The sequence below is a fragment of the Rutidosis leptorrhynchoides genome, chromosome 6, assembly GCF_046630445.1.
Source record: "Rutidosis leptorrhynchoides isolate AG116_Rl617_1_P2 chromosome 6, CSIRO_AGI_Rlap_v1, whole genome shotgun sequence".
Classification (NCBI taxonomy): domain Eukaryota; kingdom Viridiplantae; phylum Streptophyta; class Magnoliopsida; order Asterales; family Asteraceae; genus Rutidosis; species Rutidosis leptorrhynchoides.
The window spans coordinates 127,954,163-127,973,826 of record NC_092338.1 but is presented as its reverse complement, the minus strand read 5'-3'; the positions used below and the strand labels follow the sequence as shown (position 1 = coordinate 127,973,826).

The following is a 19,664-nucleotide window of genomic DNA, read 5'->3' as shown; positions in this document are numbered from 1 at the left end:
TAACGTGTAAAATTAGTTCCATTGACTTGGACGTTGTCACTCGACTCATGTCATGGTTTCGGTTTTTCGAACGCATATTCGTACGCTTATAAAACTAACACTAAACGATGCGCGACGTGTACCTTTATAAATAATTAGACTTAAACATCGATGAATCATATTATAAGAAATATAACTTATAGATTTGAGGGTTGTGATCATTTGCTTCTATAAATCAGTGGCTCGTTGTTTATCAAAATATATTATTTTAAATCAGAACATTTTATGACTAAGTTAAAATATTTAGATATATATATTTTTATTTAGAATTATACATAATATATATATTTGAAATATTTATCTAATGATATAATATTTGGCTTTTCAAGAATAATTATATTTCCAAGATTATTATATATAATCGTTTAAATAATAGAATTTACTATGTCGTATAACGTTTACATTTTTGAAACACTATATATATACCTTTATAATATAAAGCTTAAATTCTGATAATTCTATATAATCAATTTACCTTTATAAATAACAGATTACAATAATTCAATTTTTGAAATCGTTTTCTTACGTTTGAAAATAGGTCAGTCGAATATTATGAAATTCAGTTCTCCACTAACTTTTGTCTAACCCTCATCAATTGACACATTTGTTCTTACTTGTAAATCACTTTACCAAATATTCCGATTACCGCTAAAAGGAAAGGTTTCTTAAATCAAAGTGGACCTCTTAACAGAGATTCGTAATCATACAATAAATCTGATAAATCAATCATTTGATATTATTTTCTAATTTCATCGATAACCACATTAAATATATTTTGAAACAAATACGTTTATGTAAAGTATTATACATCTAATACTTTGTTAATGTTTTCAAGTTATAATATATATATATATATATATATATATATATATATATATATATATATATATATATATATATATATATACACACACATATATACATATTCATATTCAATTATATAATGATTCGTGAATCGTCGAAATTTGGTCGAGGTTAAATGAATGTATGAACACAGTTTCAAGTTCTTGTGATTCAGCTTAACAAGTTTTGCTTATCGTGTCGGAACATATAAAGATTAAAGTTTAAATTTGGTCGAAAATTTCCTCACATTTTTGACTGTGAATATATTTGACATTCATTAACTTATAATGTCAAATGTTTGTGTCTAATATTTGTATAGTGATTTGTTAAAATATAATTAGAAATTAAGGAGTATAAAATAAATCAAATCTATCTATATCTATATACTTATATAAAAAGAGTTTAATTAGCACCTTAATTGTAGCTAATTGTGACAAGTGGAAAATTCATATGTCTCTTTCACAATTATTCACAACATTAAATAGCTAAATAATGTTATTAATTGGATTATTAGTTAATGAAATTAATTAAAAAAAAAAGGGTGTAATCCTATCTCTTTAATACCTTGAAAAAAAGTCAAATAGACTTAAAAAAAGTCACAATTAACTCCATCCTTTTGTAACAATCATTTATATCCCATGTTTATATCCTTATCTAACAATCATTTTGTAACTTTGTCATTTACATATTAGTAGAACATAATGTATGTCAACAATTTCATATACGTGCATATTGGTCGTACTAATTAACTGTTACAGTGGCCATCTAGGGAGCGTTTACAACACGAAATAAACCCGATTTGCAAAACCGTTTACAACACCAATATCTTTAAGAGCTGTATCGATATGTAACTAATGATTTTAACGCTTTTTGAGCAGCCGTGCAACACACAGGCTCTAAACCTATTAAATATATAAACAAGAGTTCAATTTTGATCGATTAAAACCAATCCATACGTCCAAAAAAATCTCGTCACCCTGCCGACTAACACTCATTGTGTCAAATACTAACGACGGGTTAACCGGTGTTAGTTTTCGTCAAAAGTGCCAACAAATCTCACGGAAAAATTCTAACGTTCAGTTAGGTATGTCTTATTCTCACCCAAATATTGGCGCGAGTCAAATATGCAATTTAACCCGCATTGTGAACATATAAATATATAAATATATAAATATTTCGTGCCGTATTCTCCGTCGTCAAGCCACTTGATGACAAAGCAAATTCATACTTTACTCCGTAACAAGTTTAAACAAACACTAATTTATGATTTCATTTCATGTATTTCTTTTTATCAATCTCTGTAACAAACAATTGAATCAGCAATCTGATTAATGGAAGCAGCAGCATTAAAACTTAATAGAACTTTATTACTTGCAGTGGTTTTAATTTCCCTAATTTCCGGTGTACTTTCCGGCGATATAGTTGTACATGACGATAAGTCTCCTACTAGACCTGGCTGTGACAACGATTTCGTTCTCGTAATCTTTAATTTTATTCTTATTTATTTATGAGTTTATGACTGTATATGTATATCTATGCACAGGTTATACACACATTCTAGTGTATGTAATTTGAGTTTTATTTGATAATAGTAGCATATGTTTTAGTATATAGGGGAAGGTAATGTGAATAATAAATAGTACTCCGTACTAGATAACTGCAAGGATTACAAATTTACTATTACTTCACACATAGGATAATCCAATTACTTGTAGAAATAGTTAGATGTTTCGAATAAAAACAGACAAAATTGAAAAAAAAAAAAAAAAAAAAGAGTTTTTTAATCAGACGTACTTCACATAATCGGGTTATCTCATGACTGTTTCCCACATTTCCCTGAACGTGTTCAAGTTTGTGTTTTCCAGAAAAGTTTTCTTAGAAATGAGAAATCTTTATTTTCCTCGTTTATAGATACAAATGTGAAATGCATGATTTGTCGTTTACAGATTTTCTATTACATTTGAATATGATATATATATATATATATATATATATATATATATATATATATATATATATATATATATATGTGTGTGTGTGTGTGTGTGTGTGTATTAACCTTGTGTTGTAGCTCATGTGGTAGTCACCTACTCCTCTTAGCAAGAGGTCAGGAGATCGACTCCCGTGGGGTGCAACATTACATACAAGGTTGCCTCTTTACCCTTGAATTCCACCAAGGATGCCTTCCGCACATCGCGTTGCGGGCAGCGGGGTAGGGTGTTTTACCGCCCATGCCCTCGGATTGGGCCGGGTTTCCTCCCGGGTAGCAGTTGGGGGCGGGTTATGCAACTGTGAGAGATGAACGCGTGGGTGGTTAAGTCCTCCTGGGTGATCCCGTACTGCTGTTAAAAAAAATAAATGATATATGTATTCCCGGTATCTAGGTATAGAACAAGTTTCAAATGTTCTAAAAACTGAAACAGAGAAATGTATTTTATCTTCTGTCATTGTGTATAATTAGTTATGTAACAGGTGAATGTTCCAACATGGATTGATGATAAAGAAGAAGATGAATATGTAGGTGTTGGTGCGCGGTTCGGTCCCACTTTGAAATCGAAAGAGATGGATGCTCATAAGACCAGAGTTGCTCTTGCAGACCCTACTGATTGTTGTACAACACCTAAAAACAAGGTTTTGTAGTTTTTTCGTTGTTTTACTATGTTCATATCTTTTTGTTAATGATGAGTATGAAACTGTGAATGTATGTAGCTTACTGGTGAAATCATTCTTGTACAACGCGGTAAATGTAGTTTTACGACTAAGGCTAATGTTGCTGAAGCTGCTGGTGCTTCAGCCATCCTTATTATTAATAATAGTACAGGTACATCAATATCTAATTCTTTTTGTATAACTTGTCGTTAATAACCAAGATGAAACCATAAAAGTTCCACACGATATAAAAGAGACTTACTTTCACTATACTTAAAAAATATGTTTAAACCACGCAGACTTGCGTGGTCACCGAGTTGCCCAATGAAGCACACCACCCGGGTTCAATTCCTGACTACGCCAAGTTGTTCAAAAAGGGAGTGTGACCAGAGGGTGCGCAATTCACCCGGTACCGGGTCTCGCGCTCGGGGGGCTTGATTACCCGAGGTTTTACCTTCTATGGGGGAGCCAATGTGCTCGTTCGCGTACCCAAAAAAAATATGTGTGTGCGCGCGCTCGCGTGTGTATAAATGTGTGCATTTATGTAGATATGGTGTAGCTAATGCAAGGTTGTAAAAATTGTGAGTGGGGGACGAGTCCTTTGGGACCTTAAAGGGACAAGTCAAGCGTTATTCAATGTTGACTTTTAGTAATAGATAAATTAAAAATATATATTACACATATATGTATCAAACATAAAACCTAAATTTTTCTAACATATATATATGAAACAAAATCTAATTTTGAAAAATATAATTTTTTTAACCAAACTTTGACCAACTCGCAGGGGCGATTTTAGGTTGTGTGGTAGTGACACCACTAGTATGGAATATTTTTTTTACAAAGTATGTTTCAAATTATATAGGACATCACTAAATTCAAATATAGGACCGCATATGTTTGTGAGATCTAAGGTTTTTTTTTTAGGTAAACAACCATCAAATATGAAAGGTACTTCGTAAAAAAATATGCAGAACACCGTTGAGTTTTGATCCTAGATTCGCAAGTCCCGACTCGGCCGGCTCAGCCTGACTTTAGCGTTGACCGACTTTTAAGGCGTTTTTGGGCGAGCCGGGACGGGCCAATCCCAAAACCGACGTGTCATCAGACTCGGCCGACTTTTACAACAGTGAGCTAATGTGTATACTTACGCAGAACTGTTCAAGATGGTGTGTGAAGACGATGAACATGATATTGATATTGGCATCCCGGTAGTCATGCTTCCACAAGATGCTGGCGAAAGCTTGAGAGGAAGTTTACAGAAAACACTAAATGGTAAAATGGCATTGTGCATTTTGTTACAATCGTTATAAATTAATTATTATTAAATAACTATACTTAAACATTAAACAATGAATGGTATGATGCTAATGATATGCTATTTTCTCAGTATCTGTGCAGCTATACTCTCCTAGCCGCCCGCCTGTAGACGTTGCTGAGGTGTTATTATGGCTTATGGCTGTGGGTACTATATTATGTGCATCTTACTGGTCTGCCTGGACTGCTCGAGAATCAGCAATTGATCAGGACAAACTATTAAAGGTTTTTGTCGCTTACTTTAGTGGTGGCTATTTTGACCCATTTATTCATGAACAGGTCAAGTCGACCGGTTAAATGGGTCGCAAGCTATCCAGATTTTATTCTTAATGTATTAACGTTTCCAAACCATTCTACTCATAAGTTTAGATTATTTTAGGATGGAATATTAATATAACTATGGTATCACAATTGTCACACTAATTAGTTTATTTCAAAATGGATAAAACTAATAAATCCTGTTATCAATATTGAAATTTTCAGGATGCTTCTGATGAATACTTGAATACGGAACCTTCTTATTCTAGTGGTGTAGTGGAGATCACGACCACATCGGCATTGGCGTTTGTGGTGGTTGCGTCATGTTTCTTAGTTTTGCTTTACAAGAAGATGTCGTATGCATTTATCGAGGTCTTGGTTGTCCTATTCGCCATTGGTGGGGCCGAGGTACGTAATCTTTCACCTAGTAATAATGTGATAGACATAAACCTTTCGGTTTTAATGAGTCAAACGGAAATCAAAGTGTTTTTTTTTTCTCTTCATTTTCAGGGTTTGGTAACTTGTTTGGTGACCATATTATCATGGTATGGATGTCCCTCTCATTTCTTGTTAATTTTGTGGTTCGAAACTCCACATAGGTCGGAATTTTAAACGTGTGGTCTATACCTTTCAGATTAGATAATTAGAATTTACATTATAATCCCGAACTAACAGTTTAGTAAATGCAGTTTCAGATCACTGGAACAAGCTGCGAAAACATTTATCAAGATCCTTTTTTTAGGAGCAGTATCATATTTGGCATTATTTGTATCTCCATTGTGTGTGGTATGTGCTATTTTATGGGCTGCTTTTCGTCGGCACCATTTTGCTTGGATAGGCCAAGATATACTAGTAAGATCGACCCTTTATTGTTTTATATATATCAAATTTAAACTTCCTGAATTGCTTTTTTATTACTTTTTTTTTATTGATCTACCGCTTATAATCTTATATGTTCTTTGTAACGAGAAAAAAGAAATATGTTTGATACATTCAAGTGGCGTCACGCCCTCTGTTCATTTTGGCTTGAATACAGATGAAATAGTTACATAGCTAAAAATTTTATTATATTTTTATTTTTGTAATCAGGGCGTTACGCTGATAATCACAGTAATCCAGGTGATAAAAGTGCCTAATCTCAAGGTTATTATTTAGTTTCATTATCAAGGAAATGTTTCTCCTTTCGTTTTGCTTCTTATAATCATATGCTGAATAACACATTAACCTGCATGTTTTCTTATAATCATATACCCAATCATGATAATAAGATTTGTATATGTAACCTTATGTTCGATTTTCGTCTGGCTGAGTTAGCTTTTATTAATATTATTTTAAATTTGATATTTGATATATGATATTTGATGATGGAACAGGTGGGAGCAGTTCTACTCAGCTGTGCGTTCTTGTACGATATTTTCTGGGTTTTTGTTTCTAAATGGATTTTTCATAAAAGTGTCATGATAGTGGTGAGTGATCTGATCTTGTAATAAAAAATATTTTGTGGCCTTTCAAAGAAAAACTAAACTTAAAAATACTTTGTTTTTTGACATCACTGTAGCTTGACTGTTCCATTTAATAAACGCAGGTAGCTCGTGGTGATAAGAGTGGAGAAGACGGCATTCCAATGCTACTTAAAATCCCGCGGATGTTCGATCCTTGGGGTGGTTACAGCATCATCGGATTTGGTGACATTATTTTACCAGGATTGTTAGTAGCATTTTCTCTAAGGTTTGAATCATTGTTTTTTTTTTTTTCTTTTTTCTTTTTTAATGATTGGACTACTAGAGGTGGCTAATTGGGCGGGTCAGACAGGTTGGGTAACATGTCAATATGGGTTCGGGTCAATATGTATAATGTAAATATATTATAATGGTTATGAGTCCAACATTGTTCTGAAATTTGAAGGTATGATTGGTTGTCCAACAAGAGCCTCCGAGAAGGATATTTCTTATGGACGATGATTGCGTACGGGCTAGGTATGAAAATTCATATGATTACAGTAATGTTCAAACCTGGTGGGCATGAAATTTGGACCGAAGATTTAAACGCCTGCTGTGATGCAGGTCTGTTTATAACTTACATAGCTTTGAACTTGATGGACGGACATGGTCAGCCCGCATTGCTTTACATCGTTCCTTTCACATTGGGTAAGTTTCATTTCTGTAGTTAAATTTGATTGAGCGCTTATAAAACTAAACCTTGTAACACCGTATTTTCAGTCACATTTATAACATTAGGAACAAAACGAGGAGAGTTAAGTCATTTATGGACGAGAGGTGAACTCGACAGGATTTGTCCGCATGTGCAGCTTCAACCTTGTGAAGAGTAAACTGCCAGTTTTCGTAAATGTGTAATTTAAAACACAAAGCTAACTCTATAGAAATACTAAATATAATATGATGTCACTCCAGGTTCAAAAATTTTGTAATAAACTCATGGGTGGTATGTTTTCTTACTACATTGGACCATAACAATGATCAAAGTTTGAAAAGATCATGAATGTAGTGGTTATCGACAGATCAAGAACTATAGACCAAAGCCAGCTCTGGTCCAGTACTTGGTCTGGTATGCTCTGTTGTTAATTGGTTTTGTAACCAATTCGGCGCATTCATATAAATTCGTGCAATTTGTAGTTCATCTAAAAACTGAATTCTACCTAGTCTCGATTACGAATAAGAGCATTTATGCTGTTGAATTACCAAGTCTTTAGGAGATGTTACATGACTGATCATCACATGATAATTTGTTTTCTGGTACTTAGCAAAGTAAGTGCATACAATTTGAGTTGTTTTTGAAGCATCTTTGGTCACCTGAGTAACAAAATAATAATACTATCTAGCCTTTTAAACACTTAATGGTGCTTTACTATTTTTTTTTTTCTGATAAAAATTTGTATTGAAATTTTTTTTATATATTTATTTATAACTGGAAGTATAAAATACAGTACTTGTTCTGAAAAATAAATTGATTTAAATTTGAAATTTTTTTTTGAATTTCCATTGGCTTCTTAAAGGACAAAACACTTGACACAAAAATAAAAATGGAAAAGTATATTTCTTTTTAATAGCTAAACATACCTTTAATCTATCTTGCTTTTGTTTGTTGTCATAGGTCATTGTTTGTTACAGTATTAGCAAAAGATCTGAAGTTGATTCAATGTTTCTCTTTTAAGAAAACACTTTGCTTTTGTTATATTTAAATGCAAAACATGATGGGTAGCCTACTTGTCTCCATGTACTTCACTAAATATGGTACCACTCTTTTTTGCTGCACTTTGATTATCATCCAACCATATAGAAAAAACTCAAAATTTCGTCATCTGTTATTCATAAAGATAAATAAAAAGAAACATAATTAGACGGTTTACAGTTGGTAATCCATGCACATTTTCTAATCTCTTTCTGAAGGTCAAAATCGAGTCTGTGTGGTTATAGATATCACTTATCATACTTCTCCAACCCTGTTGAACCTGTCCATTACCAGAGCTATAGATGTTAAAATCAGTACGGAATCAACAGGTTATAAAAAAAAAAAAAAACATATTTGAGCGAACAATAGTGACAACTCAAGCAAGATGCATAACATATCAAATGATACATTCTAACACCAGATAGCAAATATTATTAATTTTTTTTTTTTTTTAAAGTAAGCACACATCAGGTCTGCCATAGAGTCAGAGTGGTTTAACTACAGTTGAAATAATAATGTGGGTTTACTCAATCGATGTGATCAACCTACATCCAGTGGGACCGAATGAGATTCCTAGCTGCAAACAGTCATAACAGACCTTATCCTATAGCAAATAAACGAACCCAAGTCATACTTTATATAATGTATTCGCTACTAGAGTTCGTGCTATTCCAGTTGAAGAATTTACTACGCTATCCTTATCAAAGTGCAGAGAAAAAGCAGGTAAATATTTGTGTTTGCGTGCCATCATATAGGTGCATAGCAGTGATTTCATTCTTACTCCCTAAATCAATTTTAGGTATGCATAAATAATTGAATTGACCTTACGTGTTTAAGTTAACAGATTCCGTGTCAACCAACATTCCGTGTCAACCAATTCAGAAGTAAATGGGTCAAAACAGCCACCTCTAACAGGAACAGATGATCAAAACCCAAAATAGAAAAAGAAATGAATGAGTCGAGAAAGTATTCGTACATGAACGTTTTGCTGAGCAGCCATTTCCGTTAACAGTATATAAAGTTGGTCTTCGTTCTTGGCCAACAGATAAGAGCTCTTGAACTCTCTCTGGCCAATCAGAATTCAACCTTCGAGCAAAGTCCTCCACTTCTCTGAAAGTATATAGAAATGAGAAACCAAAAGAATACCAATAATGTATTTATGCATTAACATTTACTAATACATCTGTCAATTACACACCATACCAGGAATATATATATAATAAAAATGGGAAAAAAAAACGCATAAAACATGAATGTAAAAACAGGTAAACGGAAAAGGTTTTCCCTGTTCTGGCTACATGGGGAGGAGGAAGAGTAATTTTACTCAGACGGCAGTCTAACCGGGTTACCATACGAATTTGTCAATTACAGTAACAGGTTAATTTTTTTTTTTTTTTTTTTTTTTGAAAGGCCAGTAACAGATTAAATTGTATAATATTACAACTTGAAACCTCAGCTTCTCAATTAAAGTTCCATTTAAAGGTACTTCAGAATCTTATAATAGTTACAACTGCAGTTTAGTTTGTTATAAATCAGCAAAAATAAGCAGTACCAAAACAAAAATAAGCAGTACCGGTCAATTTGTTCTTTTATTTCAGGATCGATTTCATCTCCTATATCACAGTCATCAAACTCATCCTCAATAGCAAATCTATCATCTTCTGAATTTGATAACTTCAAAAGCTCATTGATATTGGGTAAACAATGACCTTCGACCCTATCACCATGCCCCACTGAACTTGTACCATTTGATTCCTGAAGCATACAACAAAATCGGTTTGGTTAATATAGTTCTTAGCGTAAATGTTTGATAAAGTTCTTTTATGAGTGATTGACGTAAAACCATCATACATTGCATTTCTGCCATGAAACAAACCATTGTTCTGCTATATAAAAAATGCAAAATAACACTATAAAGAATGTTTTAGGGCAAATAAATAAATAAATAAATAAATAAAATCCATATTTTTTGCATTGCATTTAAGTCGCCCAAAACTTAGAACTTTTGTAAACTTAGTGTGCTCTGATTAGCAATTTAGCAAGAGCGACGGATGTTTACAATTTATAATTCAAGTACGACGGTTCAAAAGTCTGCCAGTAATGATTTTAGCAATGTAAATTTGGGTAATGAACCTTGGTGACATTGTTTAAAGATGAAGAGGTGTTTGAGACCGTGCATACAGAAGCATTCTTTTGTTGGTCTTTTCTTTTACGATTTTTCTTTTTGCTCTTTGCTGTTTTTACTTCCTTTGACTCTGCAAGATTCAGCTAATTAACTTCTCCTCGATCACATATTTCAAGACACGAGGGTAACAATAAGAGCTAAAGATCTATGTTAATATCGACATATGAATGTAAACAAGAGCAAAAGGAAATATCAATTCAATAGAATAAACTTCGATGAAAGCCAACATGGAAACAAATAAGGATATAAGGATAAATATATATAATAAAATGGAGAAGAGAAAAAAGTTACGCATACATAGAAGATTGAAAAGGAAAAAAGGTACCTCCATTTTCTCCATTTATAAATGACAAAAGTTCATCCACTGAACGATCATCTACATGCTCTTCTTCAACCTCAACATTCTGAAAATCAGAACACCAGGTGGCAAAATGGGTGGGTCAATCATGTTGAGTAACAGCCAAAATATATAAAATTTTGTACAGGTCGAACTAGGTTGGAATGGTCCAAATATACGAGTTAGAGATTTTATGCATTTTCTATAGGGCAACTATGAACATGTTTGACCCGGTCCCTTTTGTGAATAACAATAGCTTTTACTCGTAAATTTAAGTCCGGATCGGGTTAAGCATAAGTAAATTGCTCGGGTGTATTGGTGATGACCAGACTTCCCATAAGGGAGGTCAGGGGTTCGATCCCATGAACTACAAAATATTTCCCTTGAGGTTTCCCGCACATTTCACGAGCCTTGGAGGTTGCGAACATCTTGCGTGCAAGCCTCACCCGAGGGGTTTTTACTACACGTGATGCCCATATGGATTCGCCGTGGGGGTTTCCTCCCGAAAGGCAATAGAACTGTAATGTTCATACCAAGGAAATGATCAAGTGGGTGAGTTCCGACATCACGTTCGGACCCCGTCATTGACTCCTAACCGCCTTTAAAAAAAAGTAAATTTGCTGGAGATTGCCACCTCTAATTTCAATCAAACATCAATAACAGGTGAAAGAAAAATTAATAACTGGTAAACACAAAAACTACCTTGAGTTTCTCCTTTTCTTTAAGTTCTTTCCTCTTTCTTGCATAAAGTCTATTCAATAATCGTATTCGCGGATCATCAGTTATATTTTTCAAGGGCTCCAACTTCTCTTCCTGCAGCAAATGCACTTCAGTTTTTTGCTATGAAATCCTAGAGTATACAAGTTACAGACGGACATAAAAGCACAAATGACCTCTGTTAGATCGTCGGGTATATGAAAAGTTTCACGGATCTCTTCGGGAGTTTTTCCTTCAATCATTCTTGCAAGTGCCCGACTCGTAAGATCAACTAACGGCTTTAACTGCAAGCTATCAGCAGCAGATGTTAACTCGCACAGCTTATTTGTGTCCATACGAATGAACTTCTCATCAAATGATTTTCGCTCCTACGCACAAGGAAAGCCAAGAACCCAAGGTTAGTTTCATTAATCAAACATATATATGCTACGTTATCACACTAGGATGCATTTGTGCCTATAAAAAATAACTAGGAACGACAATATGGGCAGGTTGAGCAATACGTAAAATGGGTAATTCTGAATACAGGTCAAGATGATTAACTTTTTGGCACAGGTCAACGTGAACACGGAGGGGGTAAGGCCAACCTGCAAGCGGTTCTTTTTATAGATCGCTAAATAATTATTGTGTTTAAAATTTTTATATACTATGTTAATAGAGTATTAATCTAAAACTACTTTATAAAGGTGCCTTGAAAGAGCTTTAACAATTCTTGAGGACCATTCGATCCGTTTGACAGGTTTCATAATTTGTCCTATATTTTAGCTTACCCAATTTTACCTTAAAAACATAACCTGAATCAACCCATCCGTATATATATGCGCACAATATTTACATAATTTTTTTTTTAAAGGCAGAGAAAGATCATACATACTTGTATACTATCAAAGGCGGTTAATAACAAACTAAAAGAGGGTTGGGAAATAGTGTTAATGGATCACGTTACACCAGGCCAAAGGTTGAGGTCTGATTGCTTGACTTGGTAATACCTTTTGTCCATTTCTTGAAAATACATATATAACTGAACCATAAAATATGATTACAAAAGCTTTAATAAAATGATGAACCGAATCTTGTAATAAAACATACTAAAAGGTTAAAATTACTAAATTTGGTGGATTGATAATAAACCATTTTTCTTACTTCCATTTGTAGCTCTTCTTTAAACAATACCCATTTGACCCATTACCGATATTATACTACCCATAATGGATGCAATTTCATATAAACAGGTTGCATATAAACCTTTAAAACATACCTTGTTAGAGCGTCCTGGGACTTGATGGAAACGGCAATAATCAAGAATTAAACTTAATGTGACGGGATTTACTCTAGCTGGAAGCGAGATTGGATGAGTTTTTGAAGATCCCATGCCTGCATGTATCTCACGACATATATAAGGACAAAATATAGCGACCTCCTGTTCCACTTGTTGAATTGATTCATCAGCAGTTTGAAGCCATATATATGACTTCATCATCTAGAAAGAAAAAAAAAAAAATTTCAAAATATAATTCTAATAAAATTGTGATTAGGGCACTGTTAGTTAATGAAGACCAAACTGTTAAAATCACAAAATAATGAGATATCAATAATGAATTTAATGTAAGATGATGTCTTCAACAACAGCTCTATGATATTTGCAGATTAAATTTGAAGTTTGGTCATTTGTTTCAGTAAGATGTCAAATCATTCTATAGATACAAAAAAAGGTTAAGTACTTGCTTAAGTCGGGTCTGTATTTCGTAAATATTTTTATTCGAGTTTGAGGATTCAGAAGGTTTTTAAAAATTCTAACTCCAAATATGAGCTTCTGGGAAAAACCATTTCAATATGTGTATTTGATCAGAATATCTAAGAGTAATAAATATATATATACTAAATGGCCCCTGTTACCGTTTTGGAATTTACAACCTAAGCAATTCAGTTGGCAACTCTTCCAATTCCAGTTCTTAAGCATAAACAGGTAGTGGTATGTTGACTATCTAAAAAACAAAAGCCGCAGTTCACAAAAACATGTTTGATATAAGATACAACAATCGTGTCAAGCATGTTTAATTATGTAATCCAAGACACTGCTAGCTAGCAGAGGCCAAACGTATCTTTGCTAGTTTTTGGTACGACAGGGACATTACATAGAAATTATAGGCACACCGATGTAGATGTTAGAATCCTAAAATTCAATGGTAATTGAAAACCTAAAACATATAAAAAGGCGTAGATTCATATGGTAAAAAAGGGAGAGAAACCCTATTCGATACCTCGGGTTTGATCACGTCCGGTTCTGACATTAAGTCTGTAAAATAAATTAGCAAAACACGAATGCCGCAAGAATAATGTATAGCCTGTAATCAAGATCTCATGTTAGAATTTTGATAATATTATGGATATTAATAAGTTTTCAGTGATATCATAAATAAGCACAAATAGATAAAACTGCAGTAATCACGATTACATATCATCAAACACGGCCATTATATTAGAATTTCCCATATGAATACCAGCGGAATCCCTATTAAGATTATGTTATACCGACTGATTACAGATTAAGCAGCAGGCATCATATGCTTTTTCTTAAAGGCGATGACATTCCAAACAGACAGAGGCAATTCTAGGTGAATGGGTGTTGTGACACCACTAATTGTGTATAAAGGTTATGATTTTTAAGATTTATGGTATAGGATACCACTAAATATAATCATAGGATCCCATATGTTATTAGGATTTGTGGTTTTATAGTATGAACTATTAAGATATTTAAAGTTGGACCACTTAGGACCATTTGATCCTAGATTCGCCACTGCAAACAAACGAGCTTTTGATTGCGAATACACAATCTCTTACAAAATTGCCCAAAACTTTCTAAAAGGGAATCAGAAGTGCCCAGGTACAACGCTTGTCCTTTTTGCAATTATACTACCCACAAATTTAGCTTCTTCTGAAATGTAATGTTTTTGCATGTTGAAATTTGAATCCAAATAAATAAATCCAACTATAGTGCCCAATATGTAATGATATTTGCAAACAAATATCCAACATAAGGAAGTATGTAGACAACATGGCTGATCAAGCATTGCATAAATATACAGAAACACGCAACTTCAATAATCATTTCTTTCCAAACTGATCATTAGGGCAAGAAAACATAAGAAAGAGCAGCACAGGCAGAACCAATAGATATTTCCGTTCGTAGAAATGAGAGGTACAAGGCAAATGTGACATTTAACATAAACAAATATGATCATTTACAGCAATACATTTAATAGAACTAACTTTTCAAGCTCCCTCGAAGTAGCTAAATAGCAATGAAATAACATAATAACTTATCATACATAATAACATATCTTAATTAGTTTATCATTTCCTATTAACTACGTATTAAACAGTAAAGTTGCTCGATTCTGCAATTATAAAAGAGATTTCTTAGTTAGAATTTAAAGCAGTTAACCTTATTAACTAAGTAAACTGAAGATACAAATATCACAGATAACACCAAACTAGTTTACTAACAGGCAACGCCCTAGGCATTAACCAATAGTCCATTTCACTATAAAGATTAGAATGAATTCCTATTATACTAACTTGTTAAACTGTAGCAGTTAAATAGCTGGAGTAATTCAAAAATTCATCAAAACCCTACTGATTCGGGTTACATCGCAATTCGTGTATACCAACTAACCAAAAAAGTAATACAAGGGTAAAACAACTTTCTAATCAAATATTTATATCATCATACATTAACAACTCTTATAATCATTCAAGCCTAATTAACTTTATCAGCTACTCATACAGACTTTCATTTTAAATAAACACCAAAATCAAACCAAATTAGTCATCAATTTTGCAAAACCTAGCCAAAAACAGCCCATCCATTTAATTCAGTTGATTAACAAAAACACCATATTATTCAGATTAACACTGAAATAAAGCCAATTAATTCATGAATTTAGCAAAACCCTAACCCTAAACCGCCACCAATTTACATAATACACGTCCATTTTACCGCAGATTAACTCAAGTTAGTCAATTTCACACAACTATATAGAAGAATTATAAATGATGATTATAAAACCTAAAATAAAAATTAAATATATTAAACCTAATTCGTGACTACAAACACTATAATATTAAAGCAGCTTAATAGTATTTAACTAACAGCAGAAAAAATTAGACAAATTATTTCAATTAACACGTAATCGTGTACATTTAAACAAATGAAAGCGAAGATTACAGTTTACAGGTACCTGAATGACGATCTAATAGATATATGAGAGTTGGGGCTTTTTAAAAAATTGGTGCGAAATTGGCAGTTATTAGCAGAATCAATTAATGGATAAGAACGACAAAGATGAAATTTGTATCGTTTGCGTGTGATTTTATTTTCTGTGTTGCTTATACCTGTTTTGTATGCCGTGTATGTATGTGTATATGTGTGATTCCAGTTAGGGGTAAAAATATGAGGGGTTCGTAGCACGAAGAGGATAACTTTGAGGGTTTCAATTGTAAGTTTTTGGGGTTGTATAAACCACCCTAGATTGCGTGTTGCTTGTTAGTATGCCACAGACTCGCAACACATATTACGCAACTTGCAAGTTATCAAAACGTAGATAACGATTTTTTTTTCCTTAAATAGTAATATTATTATTAGAAGTTTTTTACATGAATAAAAAAAAAATTACAGATATAATCGTGTTTGGCAAACATGGTTCGGTACATTTCATCATAAACCAGACTTCCCAAAGTCGGTCCTTGTGAGATGTTCAGAGGAGAGATAAACCGAGTTTCTAAAAAAACTGGGTTTCAGGTATTTTTCTTACAAGCGGCTGAAACCGATTTTGACAAGTATGGTTTAAACAAATAAATCAAACTCTAATAATTGTAGCCGTTTTTGTCATGTTTTGAATGCTTGAAACTCATTTGGTCATGTTTGGAAACTAGTTTTTTGAAGTTTTTAACTTTTAGATTTTAGTTTTTATTAAAAAGCTAATATCTAATATAAAAGCTATGTTTGGCTATAATGGTTTAAAGCTTTTCTATGGAGGGAAAAAAACTCCATTGAGCTTGTTATGAATAAAGCACGTGAGCCCTAACAAGACTTAATAATCCCAAGTTATCAAACTCGCTGACAATAAACGGAAATATTTGATGTATACGAAGAAACTAGCAAAAACGATAAAGACAAGAGAATTTAACGAGGTTATATCTAATCACGAATGATTAATTTAATCCTTGACCACCAAAGAGAGTTCTTTTATTGATAATTTCCGTGGATACAAGTATATGTTACAATAAGATTCTTAAATAGGCAAAACAATACAAGAAAATAACTTTGGGAGCAATAAAACGTGTTTTCTAAAAAATTCTCCCGTCCAGCCCCGACTCGCGATCGCGAGTCTCCATGCACAACCAATCTCACGATCGCGAGATACATGTCGAGCAGAAACTCCATAAGCGAATTTGGAACTCGCGATCTCGAACCTTGTGCAGCAATTTTCGGCTTTTTGTTTCCTTGTTTAAGTTGATTCGCACTCCTAACAATCTCCCACTCGAAGAGACGTTAAACAACACCCATTTTTAACCTATCATTATCATTGTCATCAACATCCCACAGCAACAACTTGACCCGCTAATTATACCTCCTTTTAATACCGCCGGATTTGCACCCGAATCACGCCGCACTTCACCCGATAACCTTTCGAGCAAGTGAAGTCTTTCGACATCAAAAAATACCATTGAGCTATAATTTGATCCTTTTGTTACTATCTTGGAAACAAGAACTTCTCTTTGGCTATGACACCTACCTCCTTAGTTTTTGAGATAACGGGTCGTTTAAGTCCGACCCGACCCAATCAATCCCATCACCCAAGTGATCCACCCGTACACAATATCATCCACCTGATTTAACTTTACAATAAACAATAACCCCGCTGGTAGAACGAACACATGGACATTACCGATTAAGACCTTGCACGAGAGCACTTTCGTACACTTAATCGTCCACTTTAACACATTTGTTTTCACCATTGGAACACTGACCACATACGTGCGCACGAATTTGGACAAACCCGATTTTCCATCCTGAGCCAATTCACATCGTACGAATGTATCATTATCCATGACTCTTAATAAATATCTTGTTCATCTTCCACGGTCGACCGCAACAAAGTTGCCATTGGAGAAGATCTACCCGAACTACCGAAGACTCTAGTGTACCCAATTCGACCCGAATCTCCACTAGTTTCGACTCCACTTGTGCTTCCACTCAAACAAGATCCCTCAACAATATCGGAAAGCATTAGCATGCTAGGACTTTTGACATCCACAAAAATACCTAGCCATTCCTCCTTAGGAAGTTAAACTATATACATGGTTCCCCTTTTAAACCGGCGAGCGACTACATAATCTCCCTTAAACACTACCCACTTTTGCTCTCCAAATAGGACATGACAATGACAATTATCGTCATCTAATTGCCCAACCGATATCAACCGACTCTTGAGCTTTAGAGCGAACCGCATATTCCTGAGATCCAAGCATAATTCAAGTGTCTAACCACGAGATCACCGATACCCGCAATATCAAGTGTACTCTAATTCGCAACTCAAACCTTACCGGAGTATTCCTTGAAGTTCACCATCTCGTTCATGTATGGGGTAACATGATACGAGTCACCCAAATCTAAAACCCAAGATTCGTTAAGAACCTATTTTTGGCACATCAACGCATCTTCGATCACCGTACTCACCATGCTCCCACTCGACTTAAGACTCGGGCACTTTAACTTATAATGACCAACTTGTTGACAATTCCAACACAGCACGTTCTTGCTCCTTGATGGACTTCTTGACCTGACTCTTCCCTGACTAACACATAGAACCGAACCCGAACCCCCATTCGAATCTTTCCTACGAATACCTTCGCTAAGAATCAAATCTCGGATTCCTTCAAAAGTTAACTTAGTAGTTCCTGATCAACCACTAACCGCCGTAATCGTACCGGCCCAACTATGGGTCAATGAAGATAGCAAAAACAACGTCTCAAGTAGGGCTGTAAATGATTCGAACCGTGCCCGAGCTTGGTAGCGTTCGAGCTCGGCTCGTTTGATTTTCAGAAATCTCGAGCTCAAGTTCGGCTCGAATCGAGCCTAATTTTTTAAGCTCAAGCTCGGCTCGTGATAGATTTCAAGAGCTCGAGCTCGGCTCGTTATAAGCTAGTTTTCCCTGATAAAAATTAGCACCGATAATTATGAAAAGCTCGAGCTCGTTAAGAAAAACTCAAGCTCGTTAATCGATTTGCTTAAGCTCGTTAAAAAAATTGTTATTCATCATTCACAAATTTATTTACAAGTTATATCAATATCTTCTAGTTTCAATACTTAAAAATGAAACAAAAGATCGTAAGCACCATTTGATGTTGTCTTGTGTATATTAAGAATCACCTCTACCAACAAAAATGAAAAGTGGTCTAAAACTAACCATAATTACAAAATCACCAATATCTTCAGAAATGCTCAAGTAATGAATGGTTCACAATCAACCATTGTTGTATATTCTCCTGATACTATAAATATGTACGAACATACAATATGTACTACAGTACTACATATATAAATATGTGGTTTGACCCACAATGTTTGTGATGACCCGTCCAAATCCCTTTGGACGAATACATCATTCATCGATTTCATAGTGAGGTTTTGACCTCTATATGATACGTTTTGTAAACATTGCATTCTTTTGAAAAGGCACATCATAAATGAATATCTAATTCCAAGGTCTTTAATATCTGATGATTTCTATATATAGACAATCACCGTAAATAATAGTTTACAATACTACATCCGTTGACAATGCAGTCAAAATAAGATACATGGTGATGATTTTGTGAATGCAAAGTTTTCTTGAATAAAGCATGTATGACTCCATGCACATAGCTTGTATAACGTATAAGCAAACATCGGAAGACTTCTAGGAACCTGAGAATAAACATACTAAAAAGTGTCAACACAAAGGTTGGTGAGTTCATAGTTTTAATGTTGCGCATAATCTGTATATAAAGGTGAATCACAAGTTTTCGGTTGTTTCATCCAGAAACGTTTATCAAAATATTCTACGAAATTGAGCACCCTGG

At 34.0% G+C, this 19,664-nt stretch overlaps 2 protein-coding genes across 5 annotated transcripts; one reads left to right on the top strand and one right to left on the bottom strand.

Annotated features, from left to right (window-relative positions):
• Window positions 1-2,197: 2,197 nt before the first annotated feature.
• LOC139852351 (signal peptide peptidase-like 4) lies at window positions 2,198-7,732 on the top strand. The gene is made up of 14 exons (XM_071841631.1): window positions 2,198-2,360; window positions 3,355-3,513; window positions 3,592-3,703; window positions 4,687-4,806; window positions 4,922-5,073; window positions 5,332-5,514; window positions 5,617-5,651; window positions 5,796-5,958; window positions 6,196-6,249; window positions 6,480-6,572; window positions 6,692-6,834; window positions 7,012-7,082; window positions 7,170-7,253; window positions 7,326-7,732. The coding sequence occupies exons 1-14, from the start codon at window positions 2,214-2,216 to the stop codon at window positions 7,433-7,435; spliced, it is 1,626 nt and encodes a 541-aa protein (XP_071697732.1). The 5' UTR covers window positions 2,198-2,213; the 3' UTR covers window positions 7,436-7,732.
• Window positions 7,733-8,251: 519 nt separating this feature from the next.
• LOC139852350 (SKP1-like protein 21) lies at window positions 8,252-15,917 on the bottom strand. 4 transcript variants are annotated; one of them, XM_071841627.1, is made up of 10 exons: window positions 15,766-15,917; window positions 13,796-13,879; window positions 12,793-13,014; window positions 11,711-11,902; window positions 11,520-11,630; window positions 10,806-10,884; window positions 10,429-10,550; window positions 9,869-10,050; window positions 9,272-9,405; window positions 8,252-8,591 (listed from the first exon to the last, which is right to left on the bottom strand). In XM_071841627.1, the coding sequence occupies exons 2-10, from the start codon at window positions 13,823-13,825 to the stop codon at window positions 8,551-8,553; spliced, it is 1,113 nt and encodes a 370-aa protein (XP_071697728.1). In that variant the 5' UTR covers window positions 13,826-13,879; window positions 15,766-15,917; the 3' UTR covers window positions 8,252-8,550. The 4 variants fall into 4 exon arrangements, with proteins under 4 accessions (XP_071697728.1, XP_071697729.1, XP_071697730.1 ...); XM_071841628.1 differs by having other exon boundaries at window positions 15,779-15,917; XM_071841629.1 differs by having other exon boundaries at window positions 8,256-8,575.
• Between the last annotated feature and the right edge of the window lie 3,747 nt (window positions 15,918-19,664).

Coding starts and splice junctions, on each gene's coding strand:
- LOC139852351 (XM_071841631.1), top strand. CDS start 2,214: ATGGAAGCAGCAGCATTAAAACTTAATAGAACTTTATTACTTGCAGTG. Junction 5,515..5,616: donor TCGCCATTGGTGGGGCCGAG/GTACGTAATCTT, acceptor CTTCATTTTCAG/GGTTTGGTAACTTGTTTGGT. Junction 6,250..6,479: donor TAAAAGTGCCTAATCTCAAG/GTTATTATTTAG, acceptor ATGATGGAACAG/GTGGGAGCAGTTCTACTCAG.
- LOC139852350 (XM_071841627.1), bottom strand. CDS start 13,825: ATGTCAGAACCGGACGTGATCAAACCCGAG. Junction 11,631..11,710: donor TACCCGACGATCTAACAGAG/GTCATTTGTGCT, acceptor CATTTGCTGCAG/GAAGAGAAGTTGGAGCCCTT. Junction 10,885..11,519: donor AAGAAAAGGAGAAACTCAAG/GTAGTTTTTGTG, acceptor TCTGATTTTCAG/AATGTTGAGGTTGAAGAAGA.